The sequence below is a fragment of the Phyllobates terribilis genome, unplaced genomic scaffold (assembly GCF_046119375.1).
Source record: "Phyllobates terribilis strain yellow unplaced genomic scaffold, ASM4611937v1 Scaffold_3__8_contigs__length_932513732, whole genome shotgun sequence".
NCBI lineage: Eukaryota > Metazoa > Chordata > Amphibia > Anura > Dendrobatidae > Phyllobates > Phyllobates terribilis.
In genome coordinates, this window is record NW_027362763.1 from 349,873,972 (window position 1) to 349,899,988 (window position 26,017).

Below are 26,017 nucleotides of genomic sequence, written 5' to 3' on the forward strand. Positions count from 1 at the left end.
GCAAACTGAATATATTTTTTTTCTGCATCTACCTCTGAAAAAATATTGGGCTTCTAGCTGTGTGTGGGACTTGTTCTATTAATCCATCTATACAGACCTCCATCAGGTTGCAAACTGAATATAATTTTTTTCTGCATCTACCTCTGAAAAAATATTTGGGCTTCTAGCTGTGTGTGGGACTTGTTCTATTAGTCCTTCTATACTGACCTCCATCAGGTTGCAAACTGAAAATAATTTTTTGTCTGCATCTAGCTCTGAAAAAATATTTGGCCTTCTAGCAGTGTGTGGGACTTTCTCTATTAGTCCATCTATACTGACCTCCATCAGGTTGCAAATGAAAAATAATTTTTATCTGCATCTACCTCTGAAAAAATATTTGGGCTTCTAGCTGTGTGTGGGACTTGTTCTATTAGTCCATCTATACTGACCTCCATCAGGTTGCAAACTGAATATAATTTTTTTCTGCATCTAGCTCTGAAAAAATATTTGGCCTTCTAGCAGTGTGTGGGACTTTCTCTATTAGTCCATCTATACTGACCTCCATCAGATTGCAAATTAAAAATAATTTTTATCTGCATCCAGCTCTGAAAAAATATTTGGCCTTCTAGCAGTGTGTGGGACTTTCTCTATTAGTCCATCTATACTGACCTCCATCAGGTTGCAAACTGAATATATTTTTTTTCTGCATCTACCTCTGAAAAAATATTGGGCTTCTAGCTGTGTGTGGGACTTGTTCTATTAATCCATCTATACAGACCTCCATCAGGTTGCAAACTGAATATAATTTTTTTCTGCATCTACCTCTGAAAAAATATTTGGGCTTCTAGCTGTGTGTGGGACTTGTTCTAGTAGTCCATCTATACTGACCTCCATCAGGTTGCAAACTGAAAATAATTTTTTGTCTGCATCTAGCTCTGAAAAAATATTTGGCCTTCTAGCAGTGTGTGGGACTTTCTCTATTAGTCCATCTATACTGACCTCCATCAGGTTGCAAATTAAAATAATTTTTATCTGCATCTACCTCTGAAAAAATATTTGGGCTTCTAGCTGTGTGTGGGACTTGTTCTATTAGTCCATCTATACTGACCTCCATCAGGTTGCAAATTGAATATAATTTTTTTCTGCATCTACCTCTGAAAAAATATTTGGCCTTCTAGAAGTGTGTGGGACTTTCTCTATTAGTCCATCTATACTGACCTCCATCAGGTTGCAAACTGAATATATTTTTTTTCTGCAACTACCTCTGAAAAAATATTTGGGCTTCTTGCTGTGTGTGGGACTTTCTCTATTAGTCCATCTATACTGACCTCCATCAGGTTGCAAATTGAATATAATTTTTTTCTGCATCTAACCCAGCCAATAGTTTTGGCCTAATACCACAGTTTGGCCACTCAGCTCTGCTCGGTTCCCATCCATTGTTTTTTTGTGCAAACAACTCCAGAGTTGTTAATTAGTTAACCACCAAAATGAGTGGAAAAAGGCCTGCTGCTGGTGGAAAGGGAAATAGGCGTGTTGGGAAGGGGAAAAAAGGTTGTGTCCGTGGGGTAGGTGTTAAAGCAACAGTAACATCTGCAGAAGAAAGACCATCTTCCAGCAAAACTAAAATGTCTACTTCTTTTAGCGGACAATGTGATAAGATCCCTTTCTTACGGCCACGCCAATCGCTACAAATTCCAGATGAGGCACAAAAACAGCAGGTGCTTCAACGGATATCAAGTGCTCCTTTAAGTGTGCTCTTCTCCACATCAACTTCAACATCACAAATACTCCAGTCCTCAAAGGTGTCACCCCAATCGCACTTGCTTCCTCACAGCTCCCAAATCTCCAGCTGCCCGTCTGAGTATGAGGTAGAACAGATGGTTGAGTCTGCAGAGCTGTTTACTCATACTATAGCCTGGGAATCAGAGGTCGACTCCAGTGCTTCTGTGAATCCAGACGAGGAAATGATCTGCACTGATGCCCAGAATCTTTATGAATCGGATCCAGGACCAGACGCAGAAGGTTCTGACCATAATGTAGACCCTCATTCCCAAACTGTAACTCCTGTTGGTGGAGACAATAAGGAAGACGATGATGAGACTCAAATACCTGATTGGAGCGACAACTTTAGTTTTTTGTCAGGGCAGGAACAGGTTGGCTCTGAGGACGACGGGTGTGATAACGCACAGGGTGATGATGATGAGGTTGGAGATCCCACTTACTGTCAACCCACAGTCAGCCAAGAGATGAGGTCAGCAGAGGAGGTGGAGGAAGATGCTAGTGACGACGAGGTCAGGTTGCGCCTTCCTGGACAGAGACGTAGTACTGGAAGCACGTCAACAACTGCATCCTCAAACACAACTCTGCCTCTCACAACAAGTCGTGGTGGCTCTTCAGGTCGCATGGGTGCTAAGCCTTGCATAGCCTGGGCATTTTTTCAGATCGATAAAGATGACCCAACTCGTGTTATCTGTAACATTTGTCAGCAAAAGCTAAGTAGAGGCCAAAAAATACATAGTTTGAGTACTTCATGCTTGAACCGGCACATGGACATGAAGCATAAGTTGCAGTGGGAAGCTCAGTGTGCTACAATGCGGCCTAGCCGGCCGGGCCAACCACCGTCTGCCATATCTTGTGCATCCGTGGCCTCTTCATCCTCTGTGACTGGGGGGACAGCAGTCACACCTGTTTTGGGGCGCAGACCTGCCACCTCTTTACCCGCAACAGCCAGCGTGATTGGCAGGTCATCATTTTCTTTGGAGGTGGTAACACCAGCTGGTGTTGAGCGCTGTCCGACATCGATAGCACCACCTTTGGATCAAGGCAACCTAACATGTCCGCCTGCATCTTCCTCACAGACCGGCAGTTTGCCGGGGACACCCTTATCAACCCCGTCTAAGCACAATAGCCAGCCCTCGGTCCCTCAGATGTGGACAAGTAAAAGACCATTTCCTCCTAGCCATGAGAAAGCTAAGAGGTTGAATTTCACCATCTGCAAGCTCTTGGCTACAGAAATGCTGCCTTTCCGCCTGGTGGACACAGAGGATTTTCGAGACCTTATGTCCGTCGCAGTGCCCCAGTACCAGATGCCCAGTCGGCACTACTTCTCAAAGAAAGGTGTGCCTGCGCTCCACCGGCATGTCGCACACAACATCACCGCTTCTTTGAGAAACTCTGTGTGTGACAGGGTGCATTTCACCACAGACACTTGGACGAGTAGGCATGGACAGGGGCGTTACATGTTGCTGACTGGGCACTGGGTAACTATGGTGACAGCAGGACAAGGGGCTGCTGTCCAAGTCTTGCCGTCCCCACGAGTTGTGCGTCAATTCTCTTTATGTCAAAGTTCCTCCACTGCTTCTGCCTCCTCAACCTCCTCTCGGTCTTCCACCTGCACCCAAAGCCTGTCTGGTCATGCCACAAGCTTTATAACTGCGCAGAAGGGATCCTGCACTCCTCCTTACTATGCTGGCAGTAGGGCTCAACGTCATCAGGCGGTTTTTACTTTGAAATGTCTGGGAAATGTGAGTCACACAGCTGAGGAGTTGTGGTCAGCTCTGGAGAACCAATTTCATGAATGGTCGTCTCCACTGGACCTGAAACCAGGGAAGGCCGTGTGCGACAATGCTGCAAACCTGGGTGCGGCCCTTCGCCGGGGCAATGTCACACACGTGCCTTGTATGGCTCACGTGTTGAACCTGGTTGTCCAGCAATTTTTAGCCCACTATCCCAGACTAGATGGCCTTCTGCAGAGGGCACGGTCGCTGTGTGCTCACTTCCGCCGTTCGCATCCCGCAGCTCAGCGACTTACATCTCTACAGAAGTCGTTGGGCCTGCCACTTCACCGGCTAAAATGCGATGTGCCTACCCGGTGGAATTCAACTCTGCACATGTTGCAGCAACTGTGGCAGCACCGACAAGCCCTGGTGCAATACGTTCTGACGTATAGCCTGGGCCAACGAGATCCGGAGGTGGGGCAAATCACGCTGGAGGAGTGGTCTCAGATCAGGGACCTATGCACCCTTCTGCACAGTTTTGAAATGGCGACGAAGATGTTTAGTGCTGACGATGCCATTATCAGCATGACTATTCCGGTGATTTACATGCTGGAGCACATGTTAAACAGAATTCGGAGTCAGGTGGTGGCACAAGAGGAGGTGGAGGAAGTAGAGGAGGAGGAGTTGTATGCGGAAGGGCTAACATCTGCAAGGTCCAGACGGTCGGCAGCACCAAGGCGGCAGGCATGTGAGGGTGGGGGAGATGGTTTTACCAGGGCGCATGGTAGCAGCCAAACTAGTGAGGAAGGTGCAGGAGCCCAGGAAGAAGTGGAGGACGAACTGATGGAAGACTCATCAGATGAGGGAGACCTTGATCACATTTCTGTTGTGCGAGGTTGGGGGGAGAGGACAGAGGAAGGAAGCATGATTGTTACCTCGCCACCAACACAACAGGGACTTGGTGCTCCTGGATGCGCAACACACATGAGTGCCTTCTTGCTGCACTACCTGCAACATGACCCTCGAATTGTGAGAATTAGAAATAATCCTGACTACTGGGTTGCCACACTGTTAGATCCCCAGTACAAAAGTAAATTTGCAGAAATTATTCCTGCCATAGAAAGGGATGCACGCATGCAGGAGTATCAGCAGAGACTGTTGCAGAATCTTACATGTGCTTTTCCACAAAACACCAGTGGTGCACGTAGTGAATCTCACAGTTCCAACTTGCCAACCGTGGGACCGTCAAGTGTTCAGCACTCAAACCGTAACAGAACCACAGTATCTGCTGGTAACATCAATTTTGCGGAATCATTTCACCACTTTTTTAGCCCATCCTTTGCAAGGCCACAGGAGACAAGAAGTCTGACACATAGTCAACGCCTAGAGACGATGGTACAGGAGTATCTCCAAGTAAACATTGAAGCCATGACTGTGTCACTGGACCCTTGCTCTTTTTGGGCTTCCAATCTGGATAAATGGCCGGAGCTAGCCACTTACGCCTTGGAGATCTTGTCACGCCCCGCAGCCAGCGTTCTGTCTGAACGTGTGTTCAGCGCTGCTGGTGGTGTGCTGACAGATAAGCGCACGCGGCTCTCCACTGATAATGTAGACAGACTCACGTTCATAAAGATGAACAAATCATGGATCCGAAACGACTTTCCTACCCCTGTGTCATCCTGGGGAGAGTAAAAGCTTGATGATTGGTTAAAATCACCCTACCAACCGTTTTAAGCTTTCAAATTACTAATGATGTTTATCTGTATCTTGACTGGAAAATAATTTTGGCTTTGTAGCAGTGTGCAGCACTGATCCTATTAGCCCATCTATACTAAGCTCCACCAGATTTAAAATTAATGATAATTTGTAGCTGCATCTAGCCGGAAAATAACTTTGGGGCTCCGAGATGCGCAAGACACATAAGTGCCTTCTTGCTGCACTACCTGCAACATGACCCTCATATTGTCAGAATTCGAAGTAATCATGACTACTGGGTTGCCACACTCTTAGATCCCCCAAACTTTTCGATCAACCTTTTCATTTTAATAAAGACCAAAAAAATGGTCATTTTTGAAATTATAAGCATTAGCAGGTTATTAGAAACTGAAATCAAACAGTTTTCAACTCAAAACTTTATTCTAGGTGATGTTACATTTTCACATAGGACCCCTTGTTCGAAAGGAGCTTCTGAACTCTCTCGTCCATTGAATTTGTCAGGTTTTGGATGGTTTCTGCTTCAATTGTTTTGCATGAGGACAGAATACCCTCCCAGAGCTGTTGCTTAGATGTGAACTGCCTCCCGCCATCATAGACACTCCTTTTGATGATGCTCCAGAGGTTCTGAATGGGGTAGAGGTCAGGGGAGCATGGGGGTCACACCATAAGTTTGTCCCCTTTTATGCCCATATCAGCCAGAGATGCAGATGTTTTATGTGTAGCATGAGATGGTGCATTATCATGCAAAAAAATGATCTTGCTGTGAAATACATGGTTCTTCTTCTTGAACCATGGCAGGAAATGCTGTTTGAGAAAATCCACGTACATTATGGAGTTCATCTTTAGCGCCTTCAGGGATCCTAAAGGGGCCGACAATCTCTCTCCCCATGATTCCAGCCCAAAACATTACTCCACCTCCTCCTTGTTGGCGCTGTAGCCGTGTTTGCGTGGGGTGTCCATCAACCAGCCATCCTCCACTCCATCCATCTGGACCATCGAGCGCTGCACGGCACTCATCCGTGAACAAAACAGTTTTGAAATCAGTCTTCATGTAATGTTTGGCCCACTGGAGCCGTTTCTGCTTGTGTGAAGTGGATAGAGGAGGTCGACAGGATGGCATATGCACAGCTGCAAACCTCTGAAGGACCCTGCATCTTGTTGTTCGGGGGACGTTGGAGGCACCAGCAGCTTCAAAAACTTGTCTGCTGCTATGACAAGGCTTTTTTGCCGCTGCTCTTTTAACCTGACGTAATTGCCTGTAGGAAAGAGTCCTCAATTTGCCCTTATCAGCACGCACACGTGTGTACTGTGAATCAGCTACATACTTCTTGATTGCCAAGACACTTCATCCTGATCATCGCACAATGTTGATTGTAGTCATGCCTTGACCTAAACACTCCACAATTTGTTGCTTCTCAGCAGCCGACACATCCTTTTTCTTTCCCATTTTGGCAGAAAATGTAGGCTGCTTAATAATGTGAGACAGCCTTCTTAAGTAGTCTTGCCTTTCATTGGACACACCTGCCAAACTAATTAGCACAGGTGTCTGCAATTGCTTACAGTGATATAAAGAGCCCTGACACACATCACCATCAATGAGTTTAACTGACAAACAAACAAATTCTTCCCTTATCACTCCTAAACACTTTTTGCATAATAATTTGGAACACAGTGTACATGTGCTTTTCCACAAAACACCAGTGGTTCACGTAGTGAATCTTACAGTTCTAACTTGCCAACCGTGGTCTGTATGGAGTTGTTCAATAAAGGGCCCAAAATTAAGATAACATAGATGGGAGAGGTCTCTATGAATAGGAATTCCTAAGTATTTGATACCTTGTGAGGGCCAGGCAAAGGGAAAGTTGGACTGGATGGAATCCTATATGGATTTGGGGAGGGAGACATCGAGGGCCTCAGACTTCGCTGCATTGATTTTAAAATTTGACCATGTAACAAAGTGATCTATTTCAGCCATAACAGCATGGATGGATATATGTGATTGAGTGATATATACTAGTACATCATCAGCAAATAGAGAGCACTTGTACTCGGTGCCTCCCACCTCAATCCACCTAATATTGGGGTTATGGCGAATTGATGAGAGCAGGTGCTCCGTCACTAGGATGTATAAGAGAGGGGACAGAGGACATCCCTGCCTTGTCCCATTGGTGATTGTGAAAGGTGATGAAAATGTTCTGATGCACCCCCTGGGCCTTGGGACACCCGGAGCCGGACCCTTTTTGGTGGATGCTGGTGGTTGTAGTCTTCGTGGCGGCGACCCGGTTCCGTGGCTCAGGGTGGTCAAACCAGTGGCGGAACTATTTATGTGGTTTTGATGTTTAAATGTCCGACTACGCCACCCGTGGATTGTGGTCAGAGTGAACCGCCGCTGCAGGGCAGACCGCTGAGGCTGGTGTTGTGGGTGCAGCAGAGCGTAGCATAACTCCCCACGGGAGGAGTATAGCCTCAGGGCAGTGTATGCGGAGGATGGGGGTGATGGTGCAGGGCAGCAGCAGTAACGACACAGAGTCAGTGATGCAGTCCAGGGCCTTTACTCACAGTTCTTATTATCCAGACCACGTCTGCAGGTAATGGCTGCCCACGTCGTACTGTGCTCACCAGGTGAGGGGCTCAGACAACTCCCAGATAACTTTGGAGCGCTTCACAGGACCCCCTTTGTGTGTCCTTTGTCTGACCTTTCTTACCAACCCTTCTGTCCGGCTGCCTCGGGCCTCCTCTTGGTAAACTTGGCGCCAGTTTCCCTGACCCTATGTGCTGCCCTCCTAGCGGGTGTAGCGAGGGGCTGCGCCACATAAAATGTCACAGCCTCCGGTTTCTAGCTGAGGGTCGTTTCCTGCCTCCACTAGTTTCGGGGACCGGTCTCCCCCTTTGGCCTGACCCCTCCATGCAGGTGGATTCGGGCGTGCGGTGGCGACTCGCCCGTCCGCACCCCTGGGATCCCTTCGTTCCTCGTTCCGGGAGCCTTCTCCGCTCCTCTTCCTTCCTTCTCCCTCTTCCAGGCCTGGGCCTCTGTTACTAGGCCCGCCTCCGGAGCAGAGCTCATGCAGAGCCCCTGCTCCCTGCCACTTCTGCTCAGACTTCTCTGCACTGAACTAAGATGGTGCCCACCTTTTATTCTCCCTTCTCAATGCACCCAGGAACTGCTTCCTCCCTGATCCTGCACTACAGGGTTCCCCTTCCTCAGTGTTCCCTCCCCCCACTCCAGCCAGGGACAGGGACTGTCGTGCCCATCTCAGGGGCATATTGGTCGCCCTGCCCCACGGCAATGTGGTGTAATGCATGCAGGTGTCGGGTCCTGATCCACACTCCATCCTTACCTGAGAGTGAGATATCACACCTCTGGGTGAGGTGCAATACCTCTGTAGCAACCGAGCCCTCAGGGTGCTACAGTTCCATTTATCTTCAGCCTAGGTGACGTATTGCGATACAGGGCCATGATTTTGGCTATAAAAGGGTCCCCTAGACCCCTACCCCAAGCTTTTTAAGAGAATCATATATGGCGTGCCAGGAGACTCTATGGAATGCTTTCTCAGCATCCAACGAGAGTATCTAATTACAAATTTTTAACTGCATCTAGCCCAGGAAATACTTTGTGCCTAGTAGCAGTGTCTGCTAGTCAGCGGATTATCCCGGCTGTTAAGCAAGCTACACCACCTGTAGTTTGGACACTTAATTTTTTCAAAGGAAATGCTTCGGGACCACGGGATACTCAGTGAAGAGCATCAGGAGGCACCCCAAGGCATAGGGGCTGGGACTGGCAGTAGGATGCCTTGCGGTGGACAGCCGAGCTCGATCCTTATAAAAGCTTTTTAACTGCAGCAGCTTTAGTGGACGCTACTGGAGCTGGAATTACGCGGCTGCTGGCATGAGACTTGCCCTCCAATAGATCCTTGTAAATGGATTTAAAGTGTATTCATTCAAATTAGAGAGACAATTTAAATTAAAAAGCTTAGAGCTGCCTCCACCACAGGGGGGCTCGCTCGACCCACCAGCGGACAGGCACCAGTATTGGGAGAGGGGGGCTGGCCGTCAGGGTTCACCGCGGCTCTGGCACAAACCCGGCGACACGGAGGTGGCACGGGCAGGAGCGGACTGAACGTGTCGGCTTCTCACTTTTTGGATTTTAGAAGGGCATGACATGCCTATATCTGTGTCTCCCCCTCCTTTTACTCCTCCACCTCTTTTATTTTCTCATGACTATATGTACTTGTCACTTTTCCATGTGTTAGTTGTGTCTTCTGAGCAGTTTGTCAGCTTTTGGACACCTTTGAAGGTGTTTTCTATGTGTTTCTATGTGTTTTTGTTTGCCTGCCATTGGTTTTAACGATGTTCGAAGGTGTTCGACGAACAGTTCGGCGAACACACGGGTGTTCGACGAACCGAACCGAACTCGAACACTACGGGGGTGGCTCAACACTACTACCCAGTTCATGGAGGCGGTGATTGCTTAGCATTAAACTTGCGAGTCCTAACACTAACCTAGAAGCAAAGCCACAATAAGAAGAATAGTAGTATCATGGGGTGCATCATGGGGTGCACTTAGATAGTACTGGGCAGCCCGCTTAATCGAATAGTATGGGCATCACTAATAGACTGTAAGCCAGATGAAATTAGATTCCTTTGTCCCGACTGACTTTTTATGCTATCCTCTGTCTTGGCCGGCTCTCTTCAAGAGCTGTATAAACAAAAGATTATAGTTTTACAACTGAGAGCAGCTTTAGAGGCAGGAATATAAAGAATTACTGCACATGCTCAACCACATAAAGACAGTTATATACAAAGAGCCAAGAGCCAGGCAATATCATTTGGGGTTTTTGCCCTCCTCTGGATCAACTTTCGCAATTACAGAACTAACAGGTCGAACTTGATGGACGCAAGTCTTTATTCGGCTTTACAAACTATGTTACTATGTTACTATTACTAACTTATGAGCACCATCCTTATTCTAAACATTCAATATTTTAATAGGAGCAAACTGAAAAAAATTACAAAAATAATATTTCTCTTGTCCTTTTTTCAGGTTGCTACCAATAAAAATATTGAATGGACTTTTTATGCTTTATAACCATTCAAAATATGTAAACCAAGAAAATTTTCTTCGAGACATTTTACTGTCCACCAGCTGGTTATCTTAAAATAATAATTACCACACATTCACATCAATCAAACTAGTTTATGTGCAGTATATGTGCACACAAGATACATATCACATTGAATGAATGAAGCATTAACCCCTTCACCCCGAGCCTGTTTTCACCTTCCTGACTAGGCCAAATTTTACAATTCTGACCAGTGTCACATTATGTGGTAATAACTCTGCAATGGTTCAATGAATCCCTATGATTCTGAGAATATTTTTTCATGACACATTGTACTTTGTTAGTGGTACATTTAGGTTGAAATTTTTTGCGTTTATTTGTGAAAATATCAGAATTTGGGAAAAAAAATAGAAAATTTTGTAATTTTTACATCCTTAAACCAGTTAGTCATGCTGTACAAAAAAATTATGAACAAAAAATCCCATATATCTACATTACATCTGCATCATTTTTTAAACATTTTTTTTTTTGTTAGGAAGTTAGAAGAGTTAAAAGTTTATCAGCAATTTCTTATTTTTCCAACAAAACGTACAAAACCGTTTTTATTTAGGCACCACATCATGTTTGAAGTGACATTAAAGGGCCTATATGACAGAAAATACCCAAAAATGATAATATTTAAAAACTGCACCCCTCAAACTGCTCAAAACCACATTCAATAAGTGTATTAATAGTGATGGGCAAGCACTAAAATGCTCAGGAATTGGAATGCTCGGGTGCTCGAGCCGAGCAACGAGCCCAATGTAAGTCTATGGGAAACTTGAGCATTTTTCAGGCGGATCCCTCCGGCGGGTTGCAGGGGGCCTAAAAATTGCCCAAATCGATGGGAACAGTGCTCAATTGACATGGGAACAGCATGGGGAAGACCCCTGGAAGCATTTCTGACTCCCAGGTCACTGCTGTCAACAACATACAAAAACAAAACCAAAATGGATTTTCCTGGGAAATATGTTAAGGAACATCCTTTCCAGGGTAATGACTTGTATATAAGGCAAAATAAATATACAAAAACAAAAATGCTCCTCCACACCTTGGGCTATGTTCACACATAGCGTTTTTGATACGTTTTTTGCACTGCTTTCAACCAAGACAAATGCATTCACTGGGAACATTTTACAACCTTATCTGACCAAATGGTGTGTGAAACATCATCCGACACATCCTGTTTCTTTTATGATGGAGGGACTCTGAAAGTCACAAAGCCTATTTTTATAGGGCCATCAGGCGACCCTTAGTATTCTTAAAGGACCAGCAGTCGGCCTTCACTATTGTTAGAGAGCCATCAGCCGGCTATGCTTTGTTGTTCACATTATTAATGAGTGGGTCTCCTATACTGTTACTGCGTGTGCAGTGAATGCAAGGGCTGCCAAAAATTTGTAGGCACTCCAATGCCCCTTGCAAGAGAAGTAGAGGTCAGAGAGCCTCCTAAAACAATGTTCCCATTACTAGGAAGTGGATCTCCCATAGTGTTTGCCTATGCAGTGAAGCAACGGCTGCCATAAATTTGGAGGAACTCCAATACCCCTTGCAAGAGATGTAGATATGTTGATATGGTACATATGGTGGTGATATGGTGGTGGAGGATGAGGATGCGGAGAAGGAGGAGGACAAGAGCAAATAGACAAAATCAAGAAGCGTATACCCATGTCTGGGTGTGAAGACAGAGGTGTATGGGAATAAAGTTAGACCTCCCCAAAAAAAGACACTGTATTTGAGTTTATGTTATGCTGCTATCATTGTGTGGTGTTGAGAAGTCTGGCCCAATCCAGCCCTTGTTCACTTTTATAAGAGTCAGCCTGTCAGCCTTTTCAGTTGATAGACGGATGCGGCTATCGGTTATAATTCCACCGGCAGCACTAAAAACCCGCTCTAACAAAATGCTAGCGACAGGGCAGACAAGGACCTCCAAGGCGTAGAGAGCCAGTTCATGCCACGGGTCCAGATTGGATACCCAATAATTATAAGGCACAGAGGAATCACGGAGGACGTTGGTACGGTTGGCAAGTACTCCCTCCAAACTTTGCACTCCTTGGGAGAGTACCCTGCGCCTCAGGGCCTGTGCGACGGGAGGGTCTGAGAAAACTGTCCTAGAACTTTGACAGTGTTCCCCTGCCTCTGCTGTATTGCATTTGTGTCTCTTTCTCCTGTACTTCTTGGTTGTCCAACGAACTGTGACCTCTGCCGCCAGCATTTTCAGATGGTAATTTTTTTAATAATTCCGCAACAAGGGCCTTCTTGTACTGCACTATTTTATTAGGCCTGTTCTGCAAGGGAATAAGAGACAGAAAGTTCTCCCTGTAGTATGGGTCTACAAGCGTCACCAACCAGTAATGACTGTCACCCGAAATTTGGACTACGCGAGGGTCACGGGAAAGGCAGCACAACATAAACTCAGCCATGTGTGCCAGACTGCAAAGAGGCAAGACTTCCATATCCTCACCAAGAGGACGACTGACCATGCTCTCTTCCTCATCCTCCTCCTCCTCCCTGTCCTCATGCCATCCATGCTGAACAGGCGGTATGACAGTTGTGCAGGTAGTACCATCTATAGCGCAGGAAACTAGCTCCTGTTCTTCCTCCTCCTCTTCCTCATTGTCACCCAATCCACGTTGGGATGAGATGAGGCTGGGCTGTGTGTAATCACCCTGTATGGTTCATTGCACCATCTCACCGTGCTCCGCCTGCAATGCATCCTCTTTAATTGAGAGCAGAGAGCGTTTCAGAAGACAGTGAAGCAGGATAGTGACGCTAATTATGGCATAATCACTGCTCACCATCTTGGTGGAGTCCTCAAAGTTTTGCAGGATGGTACAGATGTCTGACGTCCATGTCCACTCCTGAGGTTTTATGTGTGGGGTCTGACCTGAATACCGACTGCCATGTTGATGCAGGTAGTCAACAACTGCCCTCTTCTGTTCACAAATCCTTCCCAACATCTGAAATGTAGAGTTCCAATGCGTAGGGACATCACACACCAGTCGGTGAGCTGGAAGCTGCAAATGCTGCTGAAGCACGGCTAGAGCAGCGGACACTGTAGCTGAATTTCTAAAATGGTCACACAGGCGGCGCACTATGACAAGCAGATCTGACAGATCTGGATAGGTTTTGAGAAACCGCTGAACAACGAGGTTGAGCACATGGGCCAGTCATGGTATGTGTGTGAGCTCACCTCGCCTCAGAGCCGCCACCAGATTCCGGCCATTGTCACACACAACCATGCCTGACTGTAGGGTTCTGCAATGTCAGCCACAGATCTTCCTGCTCTTTCAGAGCTGTCCACAACTCTTCAGCGTTGTGTGGTTTGTCACCTAAGCATATTAGCTTTAGCACAGCCTGTTGTCGCTGGGCCGAGGCAGTGCTTCCAGCTTGCGACTGATGTGGTCATTTCGGAGATGGATGCTGAAGAGGAGGAGGAGGTGCAGGAGCTGTAGAATGTGGGTGCAACCCTGATTGACTCAGGGCCCGCAATCCTCAGTGTCGGGACGTGTTCCATCCCAAGGTCCGACTGGGTCCCGGCTTCCACAATGTTAAGCCAGTGTGCCGTCAGCGAGATGTACCGTGCCTGCCCACAAGCACTTGTCCACGTGTCTGTGGCTAGGTGGACTTTCCCAGTAAATGCATTGTTGAGGGCACGGCTAATGTTGTGGGACACGTGCTTGTGTAATGCGGAGACGGCACACAGGGAGAAATAGTGGCAGCTGGGGACTGAGTACCGAGGGATGGCCGCCGCCATCAGGTTGCGGAAAGCTTTCGTCTCCACGAGCTTAAAAGGAAACATTTCGAGCGCAAGCAATCGCGAAATGTGTGAATTTAGTAGTGTGGCATGTGGGGCATTAGCTGCGTATTTGTGCTTGCATTCCAAGGACTGAGGTAGGGACAACTGAACGCTGAACTGGGACAAGGACGTGGACGTGCTTGCAGATGGTGTTAGTTGAGAATGTTCAACTACAGTTGCAGAGCGGGAGGCATCTTGGCATGCGCCATGGACAGGGGATTGGCGTGCACGCACAACAGCGGAACAAGCAGTGGTGTCACCCGCAGACATGTTGCTGGACCCTGGAGTTCGGCCCACTTAGTCGGGTGCTTTGCTGCCATGTGCCTGATCATGCTGGTGGTGGTCAGGCTGCTAGCTTTGCTACCCCTGCTGATGCTGGCCTGGCAGGTGGTGCAAATGGCCTTTTTGGGGTTATTGGCAAACAACCAGACTCGGGAAGATCTAGCAGCTGTACTGGCAACTTGCGTCGTGTTGATGTTACGGGGAGCATTTACCCACCTTCTGTCTGCGGCCACCACACTGCATGTTCTTGCCTTTTGTGGTGGTACGCCTCCCTCCTCCTGTGTGCTGCTGTCCATGCTCTGCAGGTCACCTTGCCAGGTTGGGGCAGTGACTTCATCGTCCACCATCTCATTTTCCACTTCTGCACCCTGGTCCTCCTCCTGACTGACAATTGTGTCTCATCATCATCCACCTCTTGTGACAGTTTCCCACCGTTGCCTTTGTGTGACCGTGGCTGCTCAAATATTTGGGCATTGTTACACGTGGACTGGGCGAGAGGCCCGAATCTATAAATGGAAAAGTGTACAGCTCTTTGGAGTGTCCAAGTGTGGGATCAGTTGTCTCCGGGCACTCGACATGGTGGGAGGAAGGAGGATCAGGGTGAGGAATATGCAGTCCAGACTCACGGCTACTGAGACTTGACCATGTGGAAGACAGGGTGGTGGTGGCTAAGTGACTTTAAGCATTATCTGCTATCCAACCAATAACCTTTTCACACTGCTCTGTGTTCAATAGTGGTGTTCTTCGGTCCCCTATTAATTGGGACAGGAAGGTCGAGCGACAAGATGTAGGTGTTTGTTTTGGCACAATTTCAACTTGCCCACGGCCTTGGCCTTGTCCTCTGCATGCACCATCACGTCCACTTCCCCATCCCTTGCCACGCTCCTTGCCCATTTTAAATGGAGGACAATATTTTCCACATTCACTACAAATGGCTGGATTAGAACCGCAGTGATATGTGATACGTGTGACCGAAAACCACAGTTTTAAATAGCTGGCTGTAAATTACTATTTTTCACAGCGACCTCTTGTCAATAACTTCACTAACACACTGCAACAAAATTTAAATGGAGGTCAGAAATGGCTGAATTTGGAGTGAACTTGTATGTGATACGTGTGACGGAAAACCACAGTTTTAAATAGCTGACCTGTATATTGGGGGTAACCAGGGATTGAAGCTTGAAGCTTGAATTTGCATATTCCTGGTGCCTTCTGGGAAAAGCGAAGAGTCTCCCTCAGCTAGAAGATCGTTGGGTACAGCCAGGACCAGCTGCTTGGAAAGCATCGCCAAACCAGGGATTGAAGTTTGAGGAGGACAATTTGCATATTCCAGGTGCCTTCTGGGAAAAGCAAAGAGCCTCCCTCAGCTAGAAGATTGTTGGGTACAGCTGGGACCAGCAGCTTGGAAAGCATCGCCAAACCAAGAATTGAAGCTTGAAGAGGACAATTTGCATATTCCAGGTGCCTTCTGGGAAAAGCGAAGAGTCTCCCTCAGCTAGAAGATCGTTGGGTACAGCCGGGACCAGCTGCTTGGAAAGCATCGCCAAACCAGGGATTGAAGCTTGAAGAGGACAATTTGCATATTCCAGGTGCCTTCTGGGAAAAGCGAAGAGTCTCCCTCAGCTAGAAGATCGTTGGGTACAGCCAGGACCAGCTGCTTTGAAAGCATCGTCAAACCAGGGATTGAAGCTTGAAAAGGACAATTTGCATATTCCAGGTGCCTTCTGGGAAAAGCGAAGAGTCTCCCTCAGCTAGAAGATCGTTGGGTACAGCCGGGACCAGCTGCTTGGAAAGCATCGCCAAACTCGGGATTGAAGCTTGAATATTATATAGAGGATCTGTCACCTCTCCTGTGTAGTGTAGTATATAGAGGATCTGACAGCTCTCCTGTGTGGTGTAGTATATAGAATCTATCCTGTCTGGTATTTTTACATAACTGCATGGTGGGCTCCAAGAATGATTTTTCTCTGGAGGGCCCAAGGTAGTCCAGTCCGACACTGCATCCAGCAATCTGACCATGCGAAAAACAAGCCTTAGCACAGCTCCATTGATGGAAAAATTAAAATGTTACAGGGCTCAAAGAAATGGCAATACAAACCAATTAAATACAAAAAAAAAATGTAAATAGAAAAAAATATAAAAATGATTGGTATCACCGGATTTGTGTTGACCTCTGAAATCATGTTGCCAGGATATTTTTATCAAATATTTTTAAAACAAATTCAAAGAACTAAGGTGAAATCACATTTTGGGGGGCATTTTTTCTGCACTTGGAAATATTTACACATTTTTAATGATATCATCAAGTTTTACCAAATATGCCTTGATACAATTATGTAAAAAAGTTATGTCTTTTGAAAGAAAAAGGGAGTTTAGAGAGCAGGGACAGGAGCGCAAATTGAAAAATTGCTAAATCGCTAAAATCAAATGTTCACTTTAGATCAGGATGTAGACTAGGGTTAAAAAAATGTTCCTGTTTAAGGTTCAAAAAACTGTAAGTGAAAGTTTTGAAGAATAAAAAACTTAAAACAGTCATGGCTGAAAGTGTTCACACTCTTGAAATTGTTCCAAAAAATAAAGTATTTCTCCCAGAAAATTATAACAATTACACATGTTTTGTTATGTACATGTTTATTTCTTTTGTATGTATTGAAACAACACAAAAAACAGAGAAAAAAAGGTAAATTTGACATACTTTCAAACAAACCCCAAAAATGGGCTGAATATAATTGTTGGCACCCTCAACTTAATATTTGGTTGCACACCCTTTGAAATAAATCAATCGCTTCCTTACACCTCTAAACTGGAATTTTGGATCATTCTTATTTTGCAAACTGCTCCAGGTCTCTCAAATTAGAAGGGTGCCTTCTCCCAACAGCAATTTTAACATCTCTCCACAAGTGTTCAATGTGATTTAGGTCTGGGCTCTTTGCTGGCCACTTCAGAACTCTCCAGCACTTTGTTTCCATCCATTTCTGGGTGCTTCTTGAAATATGTTTGGGGTCATTATCCTGCTGGAAAACCCATGACCTAGGATGCAAACCCAGCTTTCTGACACTGGGCACTATATTGCAACCCCAAATCCTTTGGTAATCTTCAGATTTCATGATGCCTTGCACACAGTCAAGGTACCCAGTGCAAAGGCAGCAAAACAACCCTAAAACATCTTTGAACCTCCACCATATTTAACTGTAGGTACTGTGTTCTTTTCTTTTTAGGCCTCATTAAATTTTCTTTAAACAGTAGAATGATGTGCTTTACCAAAAAGCTCTATCTGATCCACAAGACGTTTTTCCAGAAGGATTTTGGCTTACTTACATGCATTTTGGCAAACTGCAGTCTAGATTTTTTTATGTTTCTTTGTCAGCAGTGAGGTCCTCCTGGGTCTCCTGGCATAGCATTTCATTCAAAAGTCAATGGATAGTTCGCACTGACACTGATGCACCATGAGCCTGCAGAAAATTCTTTGGAACGTGATTGGGGTTGCTGATCCACCATCCGGACTACCCTGTATTGCAATCATTCATCAATCTTTCTCTGCTGTCCACGTCCAGGGAGATTAGCTACATTGCCATGAGTTGTAAACTTCTTGATTATGTTGCGCATCATGGACAAAGTAACATTAAGATCTCTAGAGATAGTTTTGTAACCTTGAGATTATTGATATAATTCAACAATTTTAGTTCTCAAGTCCTCAAACAGTTCTCTTCTCCTCTTTCTGTTCTCCATGCTTAGTGTGGCACACACGGACACATAATGCAAAGATTGAGTCAACTTCTCTTTTTATGTGATTTCAGGTGTGATTTTCATATTGTCCACACCTGTTACTTGCCACGGGTTAGTTTGAATGAGCATCACTTGCTTGAAGCAAAGTTGTTTACCCACAATTTTGGAAAGGTGCCAACAATTATGTCCAGTCCATTTTTGGGGTTTTGTGTGAAATGATATCCAATTTGCTTTTTTTTCTATGGTTTTTTTTGTGTTGCTCCAAGCACACAAAGGAGATAAACATGTATAACCAAACATGTGTAGCTGCAGTAACTTTCTGGGAGAAATAATTAATTTTCTGGAACAATTGCATATTTGACAAATATTAAAAATTATGGTAATCCTAACTGACCTAAAATGGGAATGGTTTATTCTGATTTCATGGCAGATATTGAGAAAAACATGCATACGTGTCTTCTTATACAGTGTATGTAAACTTCTGGTTTCAACTGTGTATATGTGTATATATATATATATATATATATATATATATATATATATATAAATAGTCTTATTTAACTTATATGTACTGTAAATTAGCAATCTCCTTTAAGAAACTATGAAGTCTGTAGTCGTAAACCATTGCCCTACCCCAAATATTTTTCACTCAAATGCTCATGAAGTTCAGAGATCATACTTGCAGACAAGGATTGTACTCATGATGCCATATACTTAATTACATATTCCTTCATTTAGGAATAAAAAATGGCACTCACAAATATTCTGCATTCATATTATGCCAGAAGCATAACAACAAAGCTACCCAGAGTTACGCTGCAGCAAGGCGATTACAATTTTACGCTGCATAATGCCTCACAAGGCCTCTGACTAGGGCTGAGCAGACCCATGGATGTTCGGGTTCGTTGGGTTCGACAAAACTGTTCAAAGTTCGGTTTGAGTACCAGAACTCCATAGAAGTCAATGGAGACAGAAAGTTTTGTGCTGTAAAATGGTCATACTAAGGGCAATTAGGCTGCAAAAGGAATCAAAATGGGAGTAAGAGCAGGACAAATGCCTTGCAAACAAATGTGTATAGAAAAATAACTTGAAATAACATAGAATAAAAAATAATAATCTTGAACCAGGAGGCAGAGGTCCAAGTGGAGAAGAAGGATGGGGTGGAGGTGGACGTGGCGGTGTAAGTGGAAGAGGAGAAGGTAGCCAACACTGTTTTTGTGTTTGTTTTTTGCTATTATTGGGGGGTACTGTGCAAAACAACCTCGTTGGGGGTGCTCTGCATACAGGCAGTGTAATAATCTGCTGGCCACTCTATCTCTGCATACAGGCTGTGTAATACTCTGCACTTTTTTTGGGTTCAAAGAATGAAAAGAGCATACAATAGGGGATGTGGTGGTGGTGCAGCGCTGCAGGGAGAGGACGTGGCCGATCTGTGCCTTCTACGCCGACTCTGGTGACACAGGCGACAGGATGTTCTGTGTAATTTTTGTAGGCCTGAATACTGCTGGACAGAATGGTGATGCCAGAACAAGTAGAGGCAGTTTTAGATTGGATGGCTGAGAGTGCTTCCAGTTCCTTTGCTTTGTCTTCCACCCAGTCCGCTACTGAAAGTGCAGAGTTTGCACCTGCAGCCCATGGGCATCTGTCTTCCACCTCACCCCCTAGCATATCAGGCATATCAGGCAAGCAGTCTGAGCCCCAAGTCATGCAGCAGTCACTTCTGTTTTCTGATGACTCCGGTGGCTGTGGTTCCGTGGGCCATCCACCTGGCCCTGCCCCAGAAGTGGGACAGATTGCACGTATACCCAACCACTTGTTCTGTTTGACGATTAGTATGTGGGAGGGGTAGTGCAAATGGTCAGTGGACCACCACAGCACATCTCTGATGAGGATGATGAAACACAGGTGCCAATTGCAAAGTCTTTCTGCAGTGTGCCGATCGGCAAGGAGGGCAGGGGTGAGGACTGGGTGGAAGATGATGCGGGAGATGATGATGAGGTCCTAGACCACACATGGAGTTAAGTGACGTGGGCAGTTCGGAGGAAGAAGCAGTGGTCATGCTGCCCTAGCTGCACAGCAAAAGAGAGAGCAGAGTGCAAAAGCACAGAGGCTGGCCCCTAGCCAGTATGTTGGCTGCTACTGCCCACCACGCCGACGAACTGAGGACACCAAAGCCAGCTCAAAGGAGCTCCTTGGCGTGGCATTTCTTCAGGCCATGTGCTGACAAGAAGACACGGGTAGTTTGCATGCTGTGCCATTAGAGACCACCTGCATGATGAGGCATCTGAATGCAAAGCACAAGCTGAAGTGGAGTACACACCTGAAAAAACAGGAAAGATCTGAGGCACCTCCTGCTCCCTCTTCTTCTGCGGTCTTGTCCTCTTCCTCCCGCTCCCAAGCAACAGGGCCACCTGGCTCCCCACAAAGAGGATGTGACAGCACCAGCAGCAGTGTCACTGAGCATCTCCACACTGTCCCATGGAAAGCGTTCAGCTGTCCATCCCCCAAACTCTAGAGAGAAAGAGGAAGTACCCCCTAACCATCCACGAGCTCTGGTCCTGAATGTCAGCATTTCAAAATTCTTGGCCTTTGAAATGTTGCCACTCCGGCTGGTGGACACGGACACTTTTAAAAAAAACTTATGATGGTAGATTTCCCACAGTACGTGGTTCCCAGCCACCTCTATTTTTCCAGGTGGGCCAGCTCTGCCCTGCACAAACATGTTGCGAACAAAATCAGGTGTGCACTGCGCAACGGCATCAGTGGCAAGGTCAACATAACCACTGATAAGTGGACCAGTAAGCACAGGCAGAGACGTTATAGCTCCCTAACTGCCCACTGGGTAAATGTAGTGGCGGCTGAGCCTGAGGTGGTTGTCCTGCCACCACAGAGAATTGCTGGATGTTTCTCTGTCCATGTTGCCTCCTACTCCGCTTCTTCCACTGCCTCCACATTCAATGAAAATGTAGCAATTTTGGATTAGTATGTATTATTATGTACATTAAATTGGTAAATTACTTTTAAAATGACTAGAATGTGCATAATAGCTGCAGATCAAGAAGAGTGATATGTTCCCTTGAGGCCAAAGGCCAGATGAAGAGCTAGGTAGCGTGAAACGATCTGTACCTCCCATCCTGCTTGACTTTGTTGTTTTAATGCTTCTGGTAGAATAAAGTTTTGTAAGATTAGTGATTGCCATGTTTTATTTGTAAATGAAAAAAATAAATAATCAATCTTCCCAATTGTTACATAAAAAATAAAACCACAAAACATACTGTATACAGTATTTGCTATACCTTTTGTTTGTAATTTGTAAATATTCAAACTATTAAAATATTACATTATTTATCCCTCACAATGAATGTCATTAAAAAAATTAAACATTAAAAAAAATCCCAGAATTTTTGTTTTTTTGATCATATTATCTCAGTAATAAATGTACAGTAAAATAAGTGATCAAAAAGTCATATACAAGGATATAGCAAACCTAAAATGAATGTTTGGCGCTCCACAAATGTTCAACTGAAGCGCTGAGCAAATTGCATAGTTAATTAACAGTCATATTATGCAGTTTGTGTACATTTCCAATAACACTGTGATAATTACTTACTTGTATATATATACGTGGTATTCTTTTCTCCTTGGACACTGTTATTTCCAACAAAAGCAAAGACTATGAATGTGTAATAACATCCAGGTGTGAGGCCTCCGATTGTATCAAAGGTTGTAAACACAATTTTACTAAAAGTTGTATTTTCAACAATTTTAATTAGGTAAGAGCTTGCATTTCCAATCGGTTTCTCCCAGCTCAGAGACACAGAGGTGGTTGTGACATTCACCCTCTTAAGATTCCCCACTATTTCAGGTTCTAGGAAGTAACCAAAACACACAGTTATTTTTCAGTTTACAACATACCAAGAATCATATACTGTACTTGTGTGTTTACAGAGGTTTTTTACTACCCTAAGGCCATGGCCCCACTATCAGTATTTGGTCAGTATTTTTTCTCAGGAGTGGGAGCCAAAACCAGATGAGGAACAATCAGAGAAAAGGTATAATAGAAACAAGTCCCCAATTCTGCATTTATCATCCACTCCTGGTTTTGTTTCCCACTTCTGAGAAAAAATACTGACCGAATACTGAACAAATGCTGATAGTGGGGCCGTGGCCTTACTCAGTTACTAGTTTTGCCATATATGCCTAAGCATAATGACCTCAAATAACCCATTATACCTTTTCTGCCAATTTCTATGTCATTTTGTACCTTTTTATTTCACTTCATGTGCCCTGGCATCAGCTCTGTTGCTCACAGCCATCATTTCCTTTTCAGAATTTTTCATCAGCCCTTGTTCTGGGCTTCAAGCCAGCAGTGAGCACACCCCTGTAACTCTGACTGTGGTTTGGAGGCACTCCTCCCTCAGCTTCACACACAGATGCAGCCTAATGCCCTAGCCAGGAGACTGCGGCAGGTAATTCACTGTTACAGTGTACAGTTGTAACTCAAAGCACCGGAACAACAATCCTGGCAATAAAGATTATCCCCTACTCCTCATCATTGACTAATCATATGTTACTATAATAGGATGGATGAGGTGAGAGTTGTATGTATGTATGTATATAATAGTAGAAAAACAGAATGGTGTATATACACTGCTCAGAAAAATAAAGGGAACACTAAAATACCACATCCTAGAATGAAATATTCCAGTTGCAAATCTTTATTCATTACATAGTGGAATGCGTTGAGAACAGTAAAACATAAAAATGATCAATGTAAGTCAAAATGAATATCCAATGGAGATCTGAATTTGGAATGATACTCAAAATCAAAAGTGTAAAATTAAATTACAGGCTGATCCAACTTCAGTGGAAATGCCTCAAGACAAGAAAATGATGCTCAGTAGTGTGTGTGGCCTCCATGTACTAGTATGACCTCCTTACAATGCCTGGACATGCTCCTGATGAGGTGGTGAATGTTCTCCTGAGGGATATCTTCCCAGACCTGGATTAAAACTGCAGTCAACTCCTGGACAGTCTGTGGTGCAACGTGGCGCTGGTGGATGGAACGAGACATGATGTCCCAGATGTTCTCAATTGGATTCAGGTCTGTGGAATGGGCAGACCAGTCCAAAGTATCAATGCCTTCATCATGCAGGAACTGCTGACACATTTCTGCCACATGAGGCTTAGCATTGTCATGCATCAGAAGGAACCCAAAGCCCACTGTACCTGCATATATGATCTCACAATGGGTCTGAGGTTCTCATCCCGGTACCTAATGGCAGTCAGGGTACCTCTGGCTAGCACATAGAGGGCTGTGCGGCCCTCCAAAGAAATGCCTCCCTACACCATTTCTGACCCACTGCCAAACCGGTCATGCTGGAGGATGTTGCAGGCAGCAGAACGTTCTCCATGGCGTTTCCAGACTCTGTCACATGTGCTCAGTGTGAAACTGCTCTCATAGGTGAAGAGCACAGAGCGCCAATGTTGAATCTGCAAGTCTTTGTGTTGTCTGGAAAATGTCAATCGTCTAGCACATGTGGATGTCAGGCCTTCATACCACCCTCATGGAGTCTGTTTCTGACAGTTTGAGCAGACACATGGATGTTAGTGGCCTACTGGAGATCATTTTGCAGGACTCTAGCACTGCTCCTCCTGTTCCTCCTTGCACAAAAGAGGAGGTCGCAGTCCTGCTGCTGGGTTTTTGCACTCTTACGGCACCCTCCACATCTCCTGGTGTCCTGGCCTGTCTCCTGGTATCTGCTCCATGCTCTGGACACTGTGCTGACAGACACAGCTACCCTTCTTGCCACAGTTTGTATTTATGTGCCATCCTGGATGAGCTGCACTACCTGAGCTACTTCTGTGGGTTGTACTATAGACTATGCCTCATGCTACTGTGCCACTAGAGTTGACAGCAATGACAAAATGCAAAAATAAACCAAAACAGCCAAAAAGGATGAGAACAGAGAAATGGTCTGTGGCCACCACCTGCAGAACCACTACTTTATAGGGGTTGTCTTGCTAATTGCCTATCATTTCTACCTGTTGTCTGTTCCATTTACACAACAGCAGGAGAAATTGATTCACCATCAGTGTTGCTTTATAACTGGACAGGTTGATTTCACAGAAGTGTCATTGACTTGGTGATACATTGTCTTGTTTAAGTGTTCCCTTTATTTTTTTGAGCAGTGTATATATTACGCAGGGTGTGTATGTATATATACAGTGGGGAAAATAAGTATTTCACACACTACTGATTTTGCAAGTTTTCCCACCTAAAAAGAATGGAGAGGTCTGCAATTTTTATCGTAGGTACACTTCAAATGTGAGAGACAGAATCTAAAAATAGAAACCAGAAAATCACATTTTATGATTTTTAAATAATTAAATTGCATTTTAATGCATGAAATAACTATATTATCACTTACCAACCAGCAAGAATCCTGACTCTCACAGACCTGTTAGTTTTTCTTTAAGAAGCCCTCCTAATCTGCACTCATTACTTGCATTAATTGCACCTGTTTTAACTCGTTACCTGTATAAAAGACACCTGTCCACACACTCAGTCAATCACACTCCAACCTCCCCACCATGGCCTACCAAGGCCAAGGAGATGTCTAAGGACACCGGGGACAAAATTGTAGACTTGCGCAAGGCTGTCATGGGCTAGCAACTTGGTGAGAAGGCAAAAACTGTTGCCACAATTATTAGAAAATGGAAGAAACACAAGATGACTGTCAATCTTCCTCTGTCTGGGGCTCCATGCAAGGTCTCGCCTCGTGGGGGTAAGGATGATTCTGAGAAACTACACGGGAGGACCTGATCAATGACCTGAAGAGAGCTGGGACCACAGTCTCAAACATTACCGTTAGTAACACACTACTGTACTCCGTCATGGATTAAAATCCTGCAGGGCACACAAGGTCCCCCTGGTGATGCCAGCACATGTCCAGGCCCATTTCAAGTTCACCAATGACCATCTATATGATTCAGAGGAGGCATAGGAGAAGGTCATGTGGTCAGATAAGACCAAAATATAAATTTTTGGTATCAACTCCACTCGCAGTGTTTGGAAGAAGAAGAAGGATGAGTGCAACCCAAGAACACCGTCCCCACCATGAAGCATGGTGGGGGAAACATCATACTTTGGGGGTGCTTTTCTGCAAAGGGGACAGGTTGACTGTACCGTATTGAAGGAAGGATGGATGGGGTTATGTATTGCAAGACTTTGGCCAAGAACCTCCTTGCCTCAGTAAGAGTATTGAAGATGGGTTGTGGCTGGGTCTTCCAGCATGACAATGACCTGAAACACACAGCCAGGGCAACTAAGGAGTGACTCCGCGTAAGAAGCCTTTCAAGGTTCTGGAGTGACCTAGCCAGTCTCCCGACCTGAACCCAATAGAAAATCTTTGGCAGAAGCTGAAACTCAATGTTTCCCAGCGACAGCCCACAAACTTGAAAGATCTGGAGAAGATCTGTATGGAGCAGTGGGCCAGAATCACTGCTGCAGTGTGTGCAAACTTGGTCAAGAACTACAGGATATGTCTAACCTCTGTAATTGCAAACAAAGGTTTCTGGACCAAATATTAAGTTCTGTTTTTCTATTGTATCAAATACTTATTTCATGTAATAAAATGCAAATTAATTACATAAAAAACTCATACAATGTGATTTTCTGGATTTTTTTTAAGATTCTGTCTCTCACAGGTGAAGGGTACCTACTATAAAAATGATGAGAAATGGGAGATCTGTGTCTGCAGCTATATTCTCTGAAGCATTGGTTGAGCTCTGCTGAATAGAGCCCCTTCCACCCACAAAACATGAAAGTAACATGACTGTGATGTCTCATCATATTCCAGAGTCAAGAACATAAGTAGACATTGACTAGACATTACAGGAAGTCAGTGGATTCTCAGCCA

The 26,017-nt window shown here is 45.0% G+C and overlaps 1 protein-coding gene across 1 annotated transcript in view; it reads right to left on the reverse strand.

Annotated features, from left to right (window-relative positions):
* LOC141258110 (receptor-type tyrosine-protein phosphatase eta-like) overlaps positions 1 to 26,017 on the reverse strand; it is a 228,931-nt gene that overhangs the window by 12,284 nt on the left and 190,630 nt on the right. Inside the window, exon 7 of the mRNA XM_073673118.1 lies at positions 21,706 to 21,963. Within this exon, the coding sequence (XP_073529219.1) occupies positions 21,706 to 21,963 (258 nt within the window). The remainder of the gene's footprint in view (positions 1 to 21,705; positions 21,964 to 26,017) is intronic.